The sequence below is a fragment of the Loxodonta africana genome, chromosome X (genome assembly GCF_030014295.1).
Source record: "Loxodonta africana isolate mLoxAfr1 chromosome X, mLoxAfr1.hap2, whole genome shotgun sequence".
NCBI lineage: Eukaryota > Metazoa > Chordata > Mammalia > Proboscidea > Elephantidae > Loxodonta > Loxodonta africana.
In genome coordinates this window covers 16,698,501-16,718,603 of record NC_087369.1, presented here as the reverse complement: position 1 = coordinate 16,718,603, position 20,103 = coordinate 16,698,501, and the positions used below count along the sequence as shown (strand labels likewise).

The 20,103-nt window shown below is 44.2% G+C and overlaps 1 protein-coding gene across 2 annotated transcripts in view; it reads left to right on the top strand.

Moving 5' to 3' along the window:
* Nucleotides 1-4,718, top strand: part of ASB9 (ankyrin repeat and SOCS box containing 9) — a 28,684-nt gene extending 23,966 nt beyond the window's left edge. For both annotated transcript variants that reach the window (XM_003415980.3, XM_023555195.2), the window contains exon 7: nucleotides 1,653-4,718. In XM_003415980.3, the coding sequence (XP_003416028.2) occupies nucleotides 1,653-1,777 (125 nt within the window). In that variant the 3' untranslated portion in view covers nucleotides 1,778-4,718. The remainder of the gene's footprint in view (nucleotides 1-1,652) is intronic.
* Nucleotides 4,719-20,103: the final 15,385 nt, after the last annotated feature.

Genomic DNA, 20,103 nt, shown 5'->3' with positions numbered 1-20,103 from the left:
GCCCTAAATACCGACAGGGCCTCCTGAATGTGCCACTAGGGGCCGATTTAAAATACTGCACTTATTTGATTGTCTGTGTGTCTAGTTCTACCTCTCCTTGTTCTCCATCACCTGAGAACTATGTAACCCATTTTATCCTGTAGCTTGTGGTGACGTGATGGAGAAATAGGGGTCACCATATCCTTGTAGTAGTATTCTTAACTCCAGCCAAACAACAAAATGAGCCGGGGCACTTTAAGAAAATTCAGATACACAGGCCCCACCTGGGAATAAGTGAAGCAGCATCTCTGGGGTGGGGCCCAGCACTGGAGTAGTTTCAAGTGTCCCCCCAGGTGATTCTAAAACGCAGTCAGGATTGAGGACTACTGCTTTACAGAATTCTTGAAGGTGTATAGTTTTGCTTTGTGTTTTTTAGTAACCAAAGAGAATTCCCATCAGAATTTGGTGCAGGGGTTGGTGATGGGAAATCATTCCTCATCCTTTTACCCTATAGCAGGGTCTCTCAACCTCGGCACTACTGACATTTGGGGCTGCTTGGGGGCTGTCTTGTGCATCGTGGGATATTTAGCAGCATCCTTGGTCTCCACCCACTCGATGCTAATGTCGTTGTGGTATGCCATGGAAAGATTCCGACTCCTAGCGACCCTAGAGGACAGAGTAGAACTGCCCCACAGAGTTTCCGAGCCTGTAATCTTTATGGGAGCAGATCACCAGGTCTTTCTCCCGTGGAGCTACTGGTGGGCTTGAACCGCTGAACTATTATTGCACTACCAGGGCTCCTTAGGTGCTAATAGCTACTTGTGACATGAATCCCTGGGTGGCTCAAATGGTTAAGCACTTGACCACTAGGTTGGTGGTCTGAACCCACCAAGAGATGCCTCAGAAGAAAGGCCTGGCAATCTGCTTCCGAAAGGTCACAGCTGTGAAAACCCTAGAGAGCACAGTTCTACTCTGGCACACATGGGACCGGGCGGGCTAGCTGTGATAACCAAAAGTATGTCCAGACATTGCCGACTGTCCCTTCTTTTTTCTCCCTGCTCTCCTTCTCACCCCATAACCACCAGTCTACACTGTAAACCCATGGGTGGTTTCCTGTGCAAGGTTTAGTGTGAATCCACTTCTCACTTATGAGTGGAAGCACTGGGCTAGCTCTGAATACAGAATGTAAAAGCAACTATGACGATACGTATGAGTCACTGATGGCTCATGGCATTTGAGTATCTTAAGATTGCTTAAATCATAAAATGAAAATGCTTCCATCTAGAAATATGGATTTTTTTTTAAGGTAAAAGATGAGGACGCAGTTAAACAGGAATTTTATTTCCGTTATTAGAAATTTCAGGTCGCTGAGTAATTCCAAAATTAGCTTTCTTAAGCCTGTGTTTGTGAAGGCTAAGCTTTCAATTTCATTCACTCTCTTCTAAATTCAAACCTAACAAGCTCATTTTCAGTTAGATGGAAGAAAAGACAATGTGGCTGAAAAATGTCCCCTGAAACAACAACAACAAAACCAGAAAATGGCCTTAAACAGTACTTTATTATTTCCTTATAACAATGTTATAGCTTGTATGCTTAAAAAAAAAAAAAGGGAAGGGAAAACGAGTCTCAGATCCGGAAGACAAACACGTGACTGTCTTGTGATCTTTCTTCAGGGCCCCCTTCTCTGATGCAGTTGTGCCGCCTTAGGATTCGGAAGTGCTTTGGACCCAAGCAGCATCATAAGATCGCCGGGCTTGCCCTCCCAGAGGAACTGAAACACTTTCTCCTCCACATTTGAATGTGCTGAAGAGACGGATGCACAAACAAGCAGGCAAACAGCAGCGAGTGTTGTGACCATTGGAATTTTAAAATAAAGTTGGGTTTATAGAGCTCGGCTAGCTTTTTCAATTAGATCTTTATTTTCAATGGAGATACCCTGGCTGCTTTGGTTTTGTTGGTGGGAAGGCATGAAGGTTTGTTCTCTCTGCCTGGAAGAGGGTGGCTAAAATAATAGCTATTGCTTTGAACATCTACTACATGCCAAGCACCGAGCTAGAAATGCTTTAGGTCTCATTCTACTTTAACCCTCAAACAACCCGGCCAGGTGGGTGCCACTCTCGGCCCTTCTCCAGGTTAGACACAGGCTCAGGGAGGTCCATTTGTCCAATTCCCCAGAGCCAGGATAGGGAGCCAGATTTGATTATAGGCTCTCTGATGCCTGGGATAGTGAGTTGGAAGGAACTTGGGGCTGATCAGGAAGAGAGCTATGACCATGGGATAGCAGTGTTGCACAATAAGCTATTTACTGGGCCTGATGCATTGACAGCTATATGTGGGGGCGGCGGGGGGATGGGGTGGGAGTCCTCCACAGCAGGAGGTTCTCCAGAGGCAGTAGCACAGGGAGCCACCAGAAGGGGAAAAACCAGTTGCTGTCAAGTTGACTCGGATTCATGGTGACCCCACGTGTGTCAGAGTAGAACTGTGCTCCATAGGGTTTTCGATGGCTGGTTTTTCAGATGTCGATTGCCAGGCCTTTCTTCCCAGGCATCTCTGTGTGGACTAGAACCTCCAACCTTCTGGTTAGCGGCCAAGAGCATTCTGTTTACACCACCCAGTGACTCCACCAGAAAGAGAACAGGGCATGAAACACCCCAGGGAAGAGAAGAGAGGGGCAACTTACATGCATCTTATTTGATGTCCTCCTGCAGGAAGGCGAGGAGTCCCTGGGCCAGAGAACTCCGAAGGTAGCAACACCTTAGGGTCCTTGTAACTACAGGGTTTTATTTCATCTAAGGCTAGCAAGTGTTGGGCACAGTTTCACGGGATTTGTAAAGCAGGGAGGCTCTAAGTGGCTAAAAGTCTGCTAAATAAGGGCTATTAACAGCCCTTTCATGTGCCCACAAATATTTTTGGATTCTTAGGTTTCTTGGGAGGGTACTTGTCCCACTAAAAGTATATGCTGCCCTCCAATGGGGGCTTGTGTAATGGAGAAAAATGAAAGAAATGTTCTTTGGCAAAAATTCACTAAGGCAGAAGGCTTAGGTATGAAGCACTGCATCCAGGAGGTGTGAATGGGGCAAACTTTTGTTTCTTTTGGCTTTTGTGCAGCTAGATAATCCTTGTAAGCATATTTATGGCTTCCTGTATGTGATAATTAGGGGCCCTGGTGGATTTGGTGTTTTTTGGTGTCATATTTGGGAAACCAGAGGTGCCCAATGTAACCAAATGTATGTATTGACCTCTGTTGAGAATTTCAATGTTTTGGGGATATACGTACCCCACAAAATATATATCAGAATCCATATTTCGTAATAAAATTTCAGAAATGCTCCTTGATTCAGCATGCCTTCCATTAATGAAAACACATGATATCAACACAAAATTCAAAGCAGAAAATAATTGGGTCTTGAAAGGGAAACAATCAGATGTATACAAATTTGAGTTTGGTGCCGATGGGCTTTTTTTTTTTTTGAGCTAGTGGGCCTTAGCTTGCTATGAAGAAGTAAACAAATTGGGGTCAATACAGAGGCAATCGTTGGCTCATTTATATAACACCCGAGGAGTTTTGAAGGAGCCCTGGTTGCACAGTGGTTAAGTGCTTGACTGCTAACCAAAAAGCTGGCATCAAGTTTGAACTCACCAGCTGCTGCTCCGGAGAAAGATATGGCAGCCTGCTTCTGTAAAGATGTCAGCCTTGGCAACCTTATGGGGCAGTTCTACTCTGTCCTATAGGGCCAATATAAATCGATGGCAATGGGTTTTGGGGAGTTTGGAGGGAGGCACAGTTTCCCAACATCACTATCCTGGCTCCATCTGCCTTACATGGGAAGACAAAGATGAAAGGCATTTCTTGGTATAAGTCTGTGTTTTCTACCCTCACTGTTTTTACGATAAAACCAGGGCCGGATTACCTAATAAGCGAGGTAGGCATGGGTTTATTTGTGTTTACTTACTCATCTGTAGTGAACAATTTCACCAGGTGAAATTGTTCACTACAGATGAATAAGTAAACACAAGTAAGCCCGTAGGTACCTAGCTTAATGTAAGCTGGTTCATACCATGCTTCCTGGTTAATCTGCCCCTGGATAAAACCACTACTGCCCTGGGATAGCAGCTAGTTCTTTCCCTTAACCCAAATGCCATATATATATTAAGTATATTCCAGAATTGCGTCGTCTAATACAGTAGCCACAAACTCAGTGGTTCTCAGCCAAGGCCAATTTTACCCCCAGGGGATATTTGGCAATGTCTGGAAAAATTTTTGGTGGTCAAACTCGGGGGGCGGGCGGTGTACTGGCATCTAGTGAGTGGAGGCCAAGGATGTGGCTGCTGTCGTTGTTAGGTGCCATCCAGCTGCTTTCGACTCATAGTGACCCTATCTACAACACAACGAAACAGTGCCCAGTCCTTCACCATCATCAAAATCATTGCTATGTTTGAGCCCATTGTTGCAGCAACTGTGTCAGCCCATGTCATTGAGGGTCTTCCTCATTTTCGCTGACCCTCTACTTTACCAAGCATGATGTCCTTCTCTAGGGACTAGTCCCTCCTGATAACATGTCTAAGGTACATGAGACAAAGTCTTGCCACCCTTGTTTCTAAGGAGCATTCTGGCTGTACTTCCAAGAAAGATTTGTGCATTCTTCTGGCAGTCCATGGTATATTCAATATTCTTCACCACCATAATTCAAATGCATCAATTCCTTTTCTGTATTCCTTATTCACTGTCCAGATTTCACATGCACTATGAGGCAATTGAAAATACCATGGCTTGGGTCAGTCCTCAAGGTGACATCTTTGCTTTTTAACACCTGAAAGAGGTCTTTTGCAGCAGAATTGCCCAAAGCAATGCATCCTTTAATTTCTTGACTTTGGCTCCCATGGATATTGATTGTGGATCCAAGTAAAATGAAATCCTTGACAACTTCAATCTTTTCTCCGTTTATCACGATGTTGCTTTATTTGTCCAGTTGTGAGGATTTTTGTTTTACGTTGAGGTATACTCCATACTGAGGGCTGTGGTCTTTGATCTTCATCAGTAAGTGCTTCAAGTCCTCTTCACTTTCAGCAAGCAAGATTGTGTCATCTGCATATAGAAGATTGTTAATGGGTCTTCCTCCAACCCTGATGCCGTGTTCTTCTTCAAATAGTCCAGCTTCTCAGATTATTTGCTCTATACCCTTGTTCTGTTCGAACAACTGCCTCTTGGTCTATGTAGAGGTTCCACATGAGCACAATTAAGTGTTCTGAAATCCCATTCTTCCCAATGCTACCCATAATTTGCTATGATTCACACAGTTGCATGCCTTTGCATACTCAATAAAACACAGGTAAACATCTTTTTGGTATTCTCTACTTTCAGCCAAGATCCATCTGACACCAGGAATGCTATTCCTCCTTCCACATCCTCTTCTAAATCTGGCTTGAATTTCCAGCAGTTCTCTGTTGGTGTACTGCTGCAAACATTTTTTAATTATCTTCAGCAGAATTGTACTTGCATGTGGTATGATATTGTTTGATAATTTCTGCATTCTGTTGGATCACCTTTCTTTGGAATAGGCACATATATGAATCTCTTCCAACCTGTTGGCAAGGTAGCTGTCTTCCAAATTTCTTGGCATAGATAAACGAGTGCTTCCAGGGCTGCATCCGTTTGCTGAAACATCTCAATTGATATTCCGTCAATTCCTGAAGCCTTGTTTTTTTACCAATACCTTCAGTGCAGCTTGGACTTCTTCCTTCAGTACCATCGGTTCCTGACCATATGCCACCTCCTGAAATGGTTGGACATCGACTAATTCTTTTTGGTATAATGACTCTGTGTATTCCTTCCATCCTCTTTTGATGCTTCTGCATCGTTTAATATTTTCCCCATAGAATCCTTCACTATTGCAACTAGAGGCTTGAATTTTTTCTTCAGTTCTTTCAGCTTAAGAAATGCTGAGCGTGTTCTTCCCTTTTGAGTTTCCACCTCCAGCTCTTTGCACGTGTCATTAAGATACTTTGTCTTCTAAAGCCGCCCTTTGAAATCTTCTGTTCAGTTCTTTTACTTCATATTTCTTCCTTTCACTTTAGCTACTCTATGTTCACAAGCAAGTTTCAGAGTCTCTTCGGACATCCATTTTGGTCCTTTCTTTCTTTCCTGTCTTTTGCTTTCTTCATGTATGATATCCTCGATGTCACCCCCCAGCCCGTCTGGTCTTTGGTCATTACTGTTCAACGCATCAAATCTATTCTTGAGATGGTCTCTAAATTCAGGTGGGACACACTCAATGTCCTACTGTGACCTGACCCTACGAATGCCAGTAAATTTCCATTAGTCCTTAAACTAGCCCAAGCCAGATTTGGCCCACCGTGCATGCACAGAGGGGCCAGGTGGGACCACTAAATGACTTCAACAGTGAACACAGCAACAGGTGGAATGAATCAGAAGGAAAATCGGCACCCAGACCCTATTCTGAAGCGAGAGGTCTGACAAGAACCACGGCACCTCCTGTTTCCTGGCCGCCTTCTAGAATTTTCCCTTCTCAGTATACCTGCATGGCCACCATCATGCTGCCCAAATCACACATAAGCCCTGCTTCCCTGTAGCTCAGGGAGCCAGATCTGAGGAGCTTCCTTCCGGCTCCCTGCTCTGTGCATCGCAATTAAGTTCCTTTCTCGTCCTCGAAGACCGGTGTCCAGATAATTGGCAAGTCTGAGTGTGCCAGACAAGGACCCACCTCCCCAGGTTTGGTAACACTACTTTGGCTCCCGTGGACTTGTTTTAATTTTCTTCAGCTTCACCTTGAACTTGCATATGAGCAATCGATGGTCTGTTCAGCAGTCAGCCCCTGGCCTTGTTCGGATGGATGATACTGAGCATCTCCATTGTCTCTTTGCACAGATGTAGTAGATTTGATTCCTGCGTATTTCATATGGTGAGTTGCCATTTATGTTGCTGAAAAAGGTATTTGCAATACCTTGTAAAATTCTATCATGCAGTCTCTGGCATCGTTCCTATCATCAAGGCCATATTTTCCAACTACGGATCCTTCTTTGTTTCCAACTTTTGAATTCCAGTCACCAGTAATTATCGATGCATCTTGATTGCACGTTTGATCAATTTCAGAATGCAGACGTTGGTAAAAGTCTTCAATTTCTTCATCTTTGGCATTAGCAGTTGGTGTGTAAATTTGAATAATAGTTGTATTAACTGATCTTCCTTGTAGGCGTATGGATATTATCCTATCACTGACAGTGTTGTATGTCAGGATACATCTTGAAATGTTCTTTTTGATAATGAATGGGATGTTGTTCCTCTTCAGTGTGTCATTCCCTGCATAGTAGAGTATATGATTGTCTGATTCAAAATGGCCAACAGCAGTCCATTTCAGCTCACTAATGCCTAGGATATCAATCTTCAACAGTTCCATTTAATTTCTGACAACTTTTAATTTTCCTTGATTCATACTTCATAGTGGTCCACGTTCTGATTATTAAGGGATGTTTGCAGCTGATTCTTCTCATTTTGAGTCATGCCACATCAGCAGATGAAGGTCTCAAAAGCTTTACTCCATTTATGTCATTAAGGTTTACTGTACTTTGAAGGGGCAACTTTTCCCCAGTCATATTTTGAGTGCCTTCCAGCCTGAGGGACTCATCTTCCAGCACTATATCAGACATTGTTCTGCTGCTATCCAAGAAGGTTTTCACTGGCCACTTTTTTCAGAAGTGGATGGCCAAGTCCTTCTTTCCAGTCTGTCTTAGTCTGGAGGCTCCACTGAAACCTGTCCACCATGGGTGGCCCTGCTGGTATTTGAAATACTGGTGGCATAGCTTCCAGCATCACAGCAACATGCAAGCCACCACAGTACGACAAACTGACAGGTGAGTGGTAGCTAAACATCCTATCATCCATCACAGGCCAGCTGCCACCACAAAGAACTATCCAGTCCAAAATGTCAATACTGCTGAGGTTAAGAAGCACTGAATTAGTCATATGTGGCTATTTTTTAAAATGGAAGTTAATTAAAATTAGATAAAATTAAAGATCCAACTCCTCAGTCTTGTTAGCCATGTTTCAATAACCACACATGGCCAGTGGGTACTGTATTGGACAGTGCAGATATAGATCTTTACAGAATGTTCTATTGGACAGTGCTCTTCAGATGCTTGTGGGATGGATTTTAACTGCTTTTCAGGTTCTGGTTTACACAAGACCTTTGATGTAATTTAGTAGTGATGGCTGTGGTTTCAGTTTTCTCTCTGAGAGATTATTTTGGGGCTCCATGGAATCAATAGTAAAAAAGAAAATCTTGTGCCTACTTAAGGCAAATCCTTATCTGTAAGATGACATATGGCTTAGCTGATCTCTAAAGATGTTTCCAATATAATTTTCTATGATTCTAAATTTAATTTGCTATAAGAAAAAAAAAGTGACTCTAGAATATTGTCCTAAAATGCCCAACTAATTACCCAGCAGATGGCGCTAGTGCCACATCGTCACTTAAGCAAAAGGACTGTTCCTCATAAAGGACCCATTGCAAGAAGGTTTACAACACAGGTTCTGGAAATTTCCACTCAGGAGCGAAAACTTTGTAGTGATAGAGTCCATCGGCACTGGGTTTCCTTCTCTCTCTTCCAATGTTCCCAATAATTCAAACGTAACTTTCCAGAATCTCACCTCCATACTTCTGTTTTTTTAGCTTCTTCTTAATCTGATCATGGTTACAACTGCTTAGAGTCTAGATAGCTAAAGAACCGCAGCATCCTGCCATGCGTTAATCCATTTGCTTTCATTAATTCATTTATTCAGGAAATATTTCGTGAGTGCCTGCGTCTGTGCCAGGCAGTCAGTATTCAGGCACTGGGTGGCAACAGTGAACAGATAGGCAGATACTGACTTCCTGGATCTTATGCTATAGTCAGGGAACCATATGCTAAGGAGTAAAGAGCTGTAGGCATTTAGTTACAGTTTCCTTTTTGAAAACAGCAGTTAAAAAAAAATTGGCATGGTTTCTCATGTAAAATACATCCGGCAGACCCTTGCTTATGTTAATCTCCCTCTGCCAAACCCACTGAGTTTAACCCAAGATCATAACAGAATTACTAGAACAGCATTTTTCTTCTTAAATGTTCCAGGCAATTAATCAATTTGCAAATCCATGTAATAGATGGTCATCTCAGCAAACGGGAAAAATACCATCACCGCCTCTCTCATTGTAATTTAGGAGAATTTCAAATACCTCAGTTAGCAAAGCTCATGGAGCCCTGGTGGCACAGTTAACAGTTTGGTTGCTAACCAAAAGGTCAGCAGTTCAAATCCATCAGCTGCTCCTTGGAAGCCCTACGGGGCAGTTCTACTCTGTCCTATAGGGTCACTTATGAGTCAGAATAGACTCGACCGCAACAGGTTAGCAATGCTCAGAAAGAATACTGTATTATTTAAATAGAATCCTCTTATTTAAGGGAGTCTATTTTTTTTTATTTGTATGAGTTTTTTTTTTACCATGTATACCAGTTGCCTTGCAGTTGATTCTGATTCATGGTGACCCCAAGTGTGTCAGAGTGGAACTGTGCTCCATAGAGTTTTCAGTGGCTGATTTTTTGGAAGGAGATCTTCAGGCCTTTCTTCCAAGGCACCTCTGGGTGGACTCAAAGGCTAACCTTTTGGTTAGCAGCCATGATGACTGCAAATGTGGTTATATTTATAAGTAGCATATACCTTTGAATGCTTTAACCTCACAATCTGGACAACCTTATACACTATCATTATACCTGCCTAAGTGACACTGAATAGCCCCATCGTCATGAATGATGGACATAAACTTTTAGCCTTGTGAAACCATCTTTTACAAGTAGTAATTACTTTGTCTATTTTTCTTTTTTTATTGTACTTTAGATGAAGGTTTACGGAACAAACTATTTTCTAATTAAACAGTTAGTACACATATTGTTTTATGACATTGGTTAACAACCCCACAACAGGTCAACACTCTCCCTCTCAACCTTGGATTCCCTATTACCAGCTTTCCTGTCCCCTCCTGCCCTCTAGTCCTTGCCCCTGGGCTGGTGTGCCCATTTAGTCTTGTTTTGTTTTATGGGCATGTCCAATCTTTGGCTGAAGGGTGAACCTCAGGAGTGACCTCATTACTGAGCTGAAAGGGTGTCCGGGGGCTGTACTCTCAGGATTTCTCCAGTTTCTGTCAGGCCACCAAGTCTGGTCTTTCTTTTTGAGTTAGAATTTTGTTCTACATTTTTCTCCAGCTCTGTCTGGGACCCTCCATTGTGATCCCTGTCAGAGCAGTCAGTGGTGGTAGCCGGGCACCATCTGATTGTACCGGGCTCAGTCTGGTGGATACCATGGTAGATGTGGTCCGTTAGTCCTTGGGACTGATCTTTCCCTTATATCTTTAGTTTTCTTCATTCTTCCTTGCTCCTGAACGGGTGAGACCAGCGGAGTATCCTAGATGGCTGCTCACAGGCTTTTAAGACCCCAGATGCTACTCAGCAAAGTAGAGTGTAGAACATTTTATTTATAAACTATGTTATGCCAATTGAGCTAGATGTTCCCCAAGACTATGGTCCCCACAGCCCTAAGCCCAGCAATTTGGTCCCTCAGGGAGTTTGGATGTGTCCATGGAGCTTCCATTACTTTCTCTGTTTTTATATTGCAAACCTCACATGTATTTGTTGTAGACCAATCTCACGTTGTTGTCGTACTATGTTTTCCTTGGTTGTATTCAGTAGCAATGCTTGCCAGCTGGTGCACATCTCTTGCGCAATTCAGTTTACCATGAAATAAGAAAGGAAGAGGAGGAGGCCAAGAAAGGGTGACAGATTGATTCTGTGTTTGTAATGTGTCCAAGTCAACTGGTAGGGAAGGATCACCTGGCCTGACACTCACGTGCCAGGCTGGGTCATCAGTGATTAAGCAGGCATTACACTAGGGACTCAGGAAGAGAGAATGAGGTGTGTGCTTAGATGTCTATCCTGGGGCACGAGGCTGGGACTTCATAATATGATGAAAGCAGCCATTAGGGCTTGAGAGTAAGACCAGGTCAGCACCCAAAGTAACTAAATAACAGCTCCCGTTACAGAGGGCTTACTAAACACTACTGCCACCCATCTGTCCATTTGTCATACTGTGATGGCTTGTGTGTTGCTGTGATGCTGGAAGCTCTGCCACTGGTATTTCAAATACTGGCAGAGTCACCCATGGTGGACAGGTTTCAAAAGAGCTTCCAGACTAAGATAGACTAGGAAGAAAGGTCTGGCAATCTACTCTCAAAAATTAGCCAATGAAAATTCTATGGATTACAGAATATTGTCCAATACAGTGGCTGCAACAATGGACTGGAACATACCAACAATTGTGAAGATGGCACAGGACCGGGCAATGTTTCATTCTCTTGTACATGGAGTAGCCATGAGTTGGAGTCAACTTGATGATAAATAGCAACAACACTAAAGCGTAGGCACTGTGTGTTATGTAACGTATAAGCCTTACCCCAAACCCTCACAACTCTGTTATTTTCATTTTACAGATGAGGACTCAAAGGGGCTAAGGAATTTGCAAAAGTTTACACAGTTCATAAATGGTGAAGCCGGAGTTAGACTCAAAAGCCAGACTCTTAACCATGACACACCTTGCCTTCTATTTCTTCCATAAATCCCAGAGCTCTGGTCCATGGGCCACTAAGCCCCTCTGCCTGATTTCCCTGTTGATCTTGGAGGTGAAGGTGGAGCCAAGGCTGTAGGTCAAAGATCCCAATATGTTACTAGGTGGCTGGATCAGGTTTAGGCCTGGACATCGCATGGCCTTTCTCTATCAGATGACCAAACCTGGGAGAGCCCACACCTGCCTCCTCTTGTGGCAGACAGGTCAGCCTTGCTCTGCTGGTGATGCTGGGGAGTGCAGAACACGCCTTCCCATAGGCCAAGGCCAGTGCCTCAGATGAAGTTCCTTTCTGACTCAAGAGTATTTAGGGCTGACTTTGTCAGTGATAAATTCTTTGCCTGTAAGGGAAAGGGCAGGAGCCCTGGTGGCACAGTGGTTAAGTGCTCAGCTGCCAACCGAAAGGTCAGCAGTTTGAACCCACCAGCTATTCTGCTGGACAAAGATGTGGCAGTCTGCTTCTGTAAAGATTACAGCCTTGGAAACCCTATGGGGCAGTTCTACTCTGTCCTATGGGGTCACTATGAGTCAGAATCGACTTGATGGCAATGGAAAGGGTAGAGGGGAAGCTGTGTAGACTTGGGACAAGATCGTCTGGCTGCGCATTTGCTAGTCGTGTAGGACAATACATCTCTCCATTTTTTTTGTTTATTTTCTTTCCTGTTACGTTACCTTTGTAATGTTGCATAACAAACTATCAAAAACTTAGCGTCTTAAAACAGCACATTTATTATCTCACAGCCGCTGTAGGTTAGAAGTCCAGGCACAGTGCTACTGGAGTCTCTGCTCAGGGTATCACTGGGCTGGAATCAGGTGTTGGCCTGAGCTGTGATCTCATCTGCAACTCAAGGTCCGCTTCCAAGATCACTGGTTGTTGGCAGAACTCAGTTCTGTGCGGTTGTAGGACTAAGGTTCCTGGTGTCCTGCTAGCTGTCAGCTGGTGAATCTCTCAGCATCTAGAGACTGCCCACAGTTCCTTGCCATGTGGCCTCCTCCATAAAAATAGGAAGTTCAAAATGTGGATGTTTGCTTTCTTCCAGGCCAGCTGGAGTGCATGTTCCTGAATTCCTCTTCTATCACCAGCCGAGAAAACTCTGCTTGTAGAGGGTTCACCTGATTAGGTCAGGCCCACCTGGATAATCTCCCTATTTTAAGGTCAACCGATTTGGGGCTTTCATTAAATTTGCAAAATCCCTTCACAGCAGCACCTAGTGTTTGACTGAATAACTAGGAGGAGTGTGTACACCACAGGCGGGAATCTTAGGGGCCATCTTAGAATTCTGCCTACCATACCTGCTAATGGCTAATCACCATCAATTCTGTATTGATTTGCCTGAATATATAAAAATAATAAAGATTGTTTCCATTATTTCACAAACACAGATGGAGTGCTTGGCTCCAAGTATTTCACAAATGCCAACTCATATAATACTTATAATAATACTATGATATAGAGACTGTTATTATTTCCATTTTAGGTCGGTCCCTGAGCAAACAGTTTGTGCTCAACTACTAACCAAAAGGTTGGAGTTTGAATCCACCCAGTGGTGCCAGGAAAGAAATCCCTGGCGATCCACTTCCGTAAGATTATTGAAAACCCTGTGGAGTGCAGTTCTATTCTGAAACACGTGGGGTTGCCATGAATTGAAATTAAGTGTAAAGCAATGGGTTTTTTTTTTTTTAATCTTCATTTTACAGCTAAGGAAGCTGAGGCACCAGGAGGTCAAGTAACAGCCCCAAGGTCATACAGCTTCTGCCAGGGGCCACATGGTTCTTTTAATCACATCAAGCCTAGAGCCTGAAGCTCAGTGGCAGGAAGAGCAAAGGTCCAGGTGTGGCATGCCTGCCTGGGAGGGAGAAGGTGAGGAGGTGCTGTTCTCTCTTATGCTGGCCTTCGTGACTCTGTAAATTCAGGTAGGACAGCTCCGACCAGGCAGATGTTTTACAAGAGGTTTTGCTAAAGTTTATGGAAACCAGAAGGAAAGCTGAGTAACATGCTTACGAAATGCAGCTAAGTTTGCTTCAGGTCCACCTCCCGGCTAGCTCCTGGCCAGCTACCCCGGGGTAGAGGACTTTGTTCTCTTACCCCTCAGGACTTCCCTTAAGCACTCCTGTGTGACACCTCCTCACCGCCCACCTTCCACACTCCGGTTTCCTGTCTGATCCCTGGTGATGTCACTGGGCATGACCGGCAAATACTCACCAAGGCATGGCTTTACCCTACTGCCACAGGAGGCTAAGATGGCCCAGCAGCCCCAGCATCTATACCAGAGGCATGCACATCCAGGGGTCGCGTGGAGGGCCATCTGCTAGATGTCACCTGAAGGCTGTGCTGGTGCATGAACAGGCCCACCTAGGGCTTCCTATGTCTCACTCTGGTTCCACCCTTCCGGGGTCTTGGATGGAAACTGAGGAAGTTAAGCTCCATGTGGGGGCTGCCGTGACCTCATCTTGATGAAGAACAGTTTCATCAAGCCCTCAGTACACACAGGGGTTCCCCCTTCAGGCTGTGGCCTCCCCCACGCAGTAGACGAGGAGAAGGGCCTAGTGTCTAAAACACCCTCCAAGACCTTTCAACGCCGTCAAGTGTATAAATTCTCACTGATCTGACAAGATTGATTTTCTCCCCTTTACTTTGCAAAATCCACTGTGAGGCCGAAGCAAGTTGAATTGATTTCTGCTCACTCTCCTCCCCACCCAAGGCCTCTTAGCTCACGCCTGGCAATATGAGATTTTTTAACTTTCTATGCCCTTTTGAAAAGGTTTTTTGTTTTTGTTTTTTTTTTGAGTACAGTGAAATCAAGATGCTTCTAGAGGCCTGTGTGGAAATTATAATATGATATTCTAGGCGTTTAAGCTTTATTCGCTCAAGAAGACACATCTGTTGTATCACAGTGGGAAGCTTAAGTATTTACATCATAAACCTTGAGCTATGATCCTGAAAACTGGGGCTGGTATCACCCTGCTTTGCACAAATTCATATTTCATGCATTTAACTTAGAGAGGAGTGCACTTCAAAAAGCCACCAGTGGGAATTTACTTCTCTGACTTGTACTGGACAGAATCAAATGCAATGGGCCTGCATTTTACTCTTCAACATGGGACATATGCAATGTCCCATTTCTTTTGTTCTCTAAAGTGAATTTAATTGGTCCTGAACCACCATCAGCCTGGCTGGGCACTCAACCTCAGTCACGAGATGGGCCCATTGAAGGATTAAGAAGTGATCGCAAGGGTGAGGGTAGTATGTTGCCCAAAACATCCAAGGGGGGCCTTCTGGTCTTAGGTCTAGGTGGTGACTGCCAGTGTTTGTTGTCCAGGCCCAGGTGGTTCCCTGGAGGCAGGTGGCTGCGAGGCTCCCATGTAACCTGATGTTCAGGTTGAGGCTGGGAGCCCCAGTGCCTGGGACCTAACCTCCCTAGAGGGACCCTGTAGCAATTCTCTCTAAAGCTCTGCCACTTCCCCCAAGCCGTTGTGTGGAAAGAGGGCATGAGTCCCTGCTTCTGGGACTCACCTCAAAACCCTAGTCCCTTTCAGTCTTGGGCAATTAATGTCTCCCCATATTAGCACATTCTACCCTAGGTCTCTAAGAGCTTTCTCCTTTCCGGCTCTGGGAAAACCTATCAGGATCCCCTCAGTGAGTTTCAGAAATGAAAACCAAGAAACTGGGCACTCAGCACAGAAGGCGACTGCCTTCAGGGCACGTCAGCCTTCAACCTTGCAGCACAAAAGCTGCTGAGCCCAGGGAAGTACCAGTAACCAGCTGCCATCAAGCTGACTCTGATTCATGGAACCTCATGTGTGTCAGAGTAGAACAGTGTTCCATAGGGTTTTTAGTGGCTGAGTTTTTGGAAGTAGATCGCCAGGTCTTTCTTTCGAGGTGCCTCCAGTGGGATCAAACCTCCACTCCAACCTTCCAGTTAGCAGCCAAGTGCCTTTACTGTTTTCACCACCCAGGGGCTTCTCTGAGTCCTTAGAACCAAATGATTACTGAGTACCTGCTTCATGGACATAGGTAGGTCCATTAACCTGTCCCTCCCAGGATCTCAGATTAGATGTGTTCCCCAGGCCATTAGTCCTTTATGCCTTTGTCATAAGGAGAAACGAATATGGAGGGACCACACAAATGCAAGTCCACTCTTGAGAAGACACCACTGATGGCAAGGGCTCAACTGAAGCAGAGTCAATAGGTACAATGTCTGTCCCGTACCCGTTGCCGACAAGGTGAGTCCGACTCATAGAGACCCTACAGCAACCCTACAGGACATGGTAGAACTGCCCTATAGGGTTTCCAAGGAGCGGCTGGTGGACTCAGACTGGTGACTTTTTGGTTAGCGGTCAAGCTCTTAACCACTGTGCCACCATGGCTCCACAATGTCTGTAGTAGATATATTTTTCTAGTCTTACTGGGAAGGACCGACACTCAAGTAGGAAGTGCCACTGGGGTCATCTGCCACCCAACATAGCCTGGGAATACTCTCATACAAAACTAAGAGTCAGCATTTGAGGTGCAAATGGTTTTCTTGCAAGATTTGTGTTAACCAGAGCATCACATCACCCGTTTTCCTCCCTGTATGTTCCAGAACTGACATAAACTCAGGCGTTGGTAGAAAAAGATTTGAAATGTGGCTGTCTCAGTTATTTCTGGACCTATCAAAGTGATCATAATGGAAAAAACCTAAAAAAAAAATTCTTGCACAGCCCCTAAACCAAACCAAACAAACCAGTTACCATCTAGTGCATTCTGACTCATGGCGATACCATGTGTGCAGAGTAGAACTGTACCCCACAGGGCGTCCAAGGCTGTGACGTTTTGTAAACAGACTGTCAGGCCTTTCTTCTGAGGTGCCTCTGGGTGGATTTGAACCACCAACCTTATGGTTGGCAGTCGAGTGCTTAACTGACTGCACTACCCAAGGGCTCCATCACACAGCCCCTAGCTACGAATAATTAGTGATGGAAACACTCCCTGTTGTGCCCTTTGGTTCAAGTTCTTTGATCCAATCCCTTGTGTTAGTTGGGCTTAGCGAAAATGCACTCTGCTCTTAGGGGATTCAGCAGCAGAAGAGAGGAAGTCCACTTCCTAGGGTGACCCAGTCCCAGCTACAAGGAAGACATTCCACCAGAGATTTGCCAAGACTTTGACCAGCGGGAACCCTGAAGTCTCAGGTTCCAAGGCTTTGAGTTTCCTCTCTTTCCCTTGCCTGGTCCACAAAGACTGATGCTCTTGATTCATGAATCAGCATTTCCCTGTGGATTGAAGGCAGCTGTTCTACTATGGATCCCCACTAGTGGCAGTAACACCAAACTGGTTGTTAAATGAGGCTGGCAGGTAGTTTTCCTTGGGCTGTGGACCTCTGTGTCTCATGTGATTTCCACTATAGGCCAGGACTGGAGACAGATACTTCAGGAGGGAGAAAAACTTTAGTCAGACATGAGACTTCCGAATGTACTTTTTGTGCAAGCCTTCATTTTCTTAGGCTTGTCTTAGTGGACAAATGTTTCTCTTTAAATGGAGAGTCATGGAACTAGCTGCTCTGACAGGACAATATTTGCTTTTAGGCTGCTCTCAATATAGATGGCTCACTTTATCAAACACTTTACTTGACTAGCGAAGGTAACATAATGACATTTTAGTCTTGCTTGCCTTGGCATGGATAATAGCCTTTGAACGGTGGTGCACTGCTAAATGTTTAACACCCAGACCTCCAGGAAAAAAAAAAAGACAAAACAAACAAAAAAACACCCGATTTGTTTGTTGTTATGTTGTTGTTAGGTACTGTTGAGTCAGTTCTGACTCACAGAGACCCTATGCACAGCAGAACGAAACATTGCCCAGTTCTGCACCATCCTCACGATCATTGCTATGTTTGAGCCCATTGTCACAGCCACTGTGTCGGTCCATCTCATTGAGGGTCTTCCTCTTTTTCACTCACCCTCTACTTTTCCAAGCATGATGTCCTTCTCCAGGGACTGGTCCCTCTTGATAACATGTCCAAAGTGAGACAAAGTCTCACCATCTTCGCTTCTAAGGAACACTTTGGCTGTACTTCTAAGACAGATTTGTTCTTTCTTCTAGCACTCCATGGTACATTCAATATTTTTCACCAATACCACAATTCAAATACATCAACTCTTCAGTTTTCCTTATTCATTGCCCAGCTTTCGTATGCATATGAGGCGATTAAAAATACCACAGGTTGGGTCAGGCGCACCTTAGTCCTCAAATTAACATCTTTGCTTTTTAACACATTAAAGGGGTCTTTTGCAGCAGATTTGCCCAATGCCATGTCGTTTGATTTCTTGACTGCTGCTTCCATGGGCATTGATTGTGGATCCAAGTAAAAGGAAATCCTTGACAGCTTCAGTCTTTTCTTGGTTTATCATGATATTGCTTATTGGTCCAGTTGTGATGATTTTTGTTTTCTTTATGTTGAGGTGTATCCCATTCTGAAGGCTGCAGTCTTCGATTTTCATCAGTAAGTGCTTCAAGTTCTCTTCACTTTCAACAAGCAAGGTTGTGTCATCTGCATACCGCAGGTTGCTAATAAGTCTTCCTCATACAGTCCAGCTTCTCAGATTATTTGCTCAGCATACAGATTGAGTAAGTATGGTGAAAGGATACAACCCTGATGCACACCTTTCCTGATTTTAAACCACGTAGTATCTCCTTGTTGTGTTCAAATGACTGCCTCTTGGTCTATGTACAGGTTCTTCAAGAGCATAATTAAGTGTTCTGGAATTCCCATTCTTCACAACGTTATCCATAATTTGTTATGATCCACACAGTCGAATGCCTTTGCATAGTCAATAAAACACAGGTAAACATCCTTCTGGTATTCTCTGCGTTCAGCCAGGATCCATCTGACATCAGCAATGATATCCCTGGTTCCACGTCCTCTTCTGAAACCAGCCTGAATTTCTGGCAGTTCCCTGTTGATGTACTGCTGCAGCCGTTTTCCTATTATCTTCAGCATAATTTTACTTGCATATGATATTAATGATATTGTTTGATAATTTCCGCGTTCTGTTAGATCACCTTACTTTGGAATGGACAGGAATATAGATCTCTTCCAGTTGGTTGGCCAGGTGGCTGTCTTTTAAATTTTTTGGCATAGATGAGTGAGTACTTCCAGTGTTGCATCCGTTTATTGAAACATTTCAAATGTTATTCCGTCAATTCCTGGAGCCTTGTTTTTCTCCACTGCCTTCAGTGCAGCTTGGACTTCTTCCTTCAGTACCATCAGCTCTTGATTTACAGTGTTTGCCGATTTCCATGTGTACATACTCCCACCATAGCAAATGTCAAGCTACTAACTTGATGTCACTGAATGCAGAGTTGGCAACAAGTGTGCACGATCAGCTCTTAGGAGCTAGTACCAGCTGGCTCTAGCCACCACTGCCTTCTAGGGATGGTTAGGCCATATCCAGTGAGGCTGGATCCTGTCAAGTGCTTCAGAAGAATATCAGCTGGTAGCCAGATGAGGAGAGACAACAGAAGTTTTGATGATGCCAGTTTCAACTGGGCCTCACCTTTATGGCTTACACACAGTTGAGGGGAAGGCCATGTAACTCAATGCAGATTCATTTGGCTACTCTAGGTAAATCGTGTGTAATCTCTTCCTACTTCAGTTTTTCATCGTGGCAGTGCAGAATTGTGGAAAGAACTTTGTACTGGGTTTGGTACATTGGAGGAAAACTCCTAATGATAGCTCTTCCACTTATGAGCTATTTCACTCTTGGACTAATCACATGCCACCTGCCTCCTTCCCCAACTCCCCAACAACTCACGAACGGCAACCAGGCACCAATTTATCCCCAGTCAACTCAAGAGAAAACTCGTAGTGCTGAATATTTTATTCTTCATCTTCTCTACTCCCTCTCTGGAAGCTTAAACAATAGAACAATAAACGGAAGACAGTGAGAGACGTCAGAGAAGTCACCATGCCATACTCTGACCAATCATCTCTGGGCAAACTGCACTGTCCCCTCTGAAAGGATTTCACTACTTTGACATTTACAAATGGGGTTTTCCCTATAATGCAAAGAAAAGAATACAGTTCGCTCATTGAAAGTACATTTGAATTCACCAGTTCTTTATAACACAATTTAGAACAGATGTTCCCCAAACTGTGAAATCACATGCAAAAATTAAAAAAAATATATATTGATTCCCCAGACCCTACCTTAGACCAGATTATTCACAATCCCAACCAGCGTGGGGAGTGGAGAGGAAGGGCAGACCCCGTAATAAAACCAAACAAGAACAATACAAACTCAGGAGATTCTGATGCAGTTATTATTGCTGTTGTTGTTGGCTGCCATGCAGTTGGCCCTGACACGTGGTGACCGCACGCGCGATGATGAGACAACGTTCCATTGTGACCCATAGGGTTTTCACTGGCTGATTCTGGGAAGCAGGTCGTCAGGCCTTTCTTCCTAGTCAGTTTCAGTCTAGAAGCTCT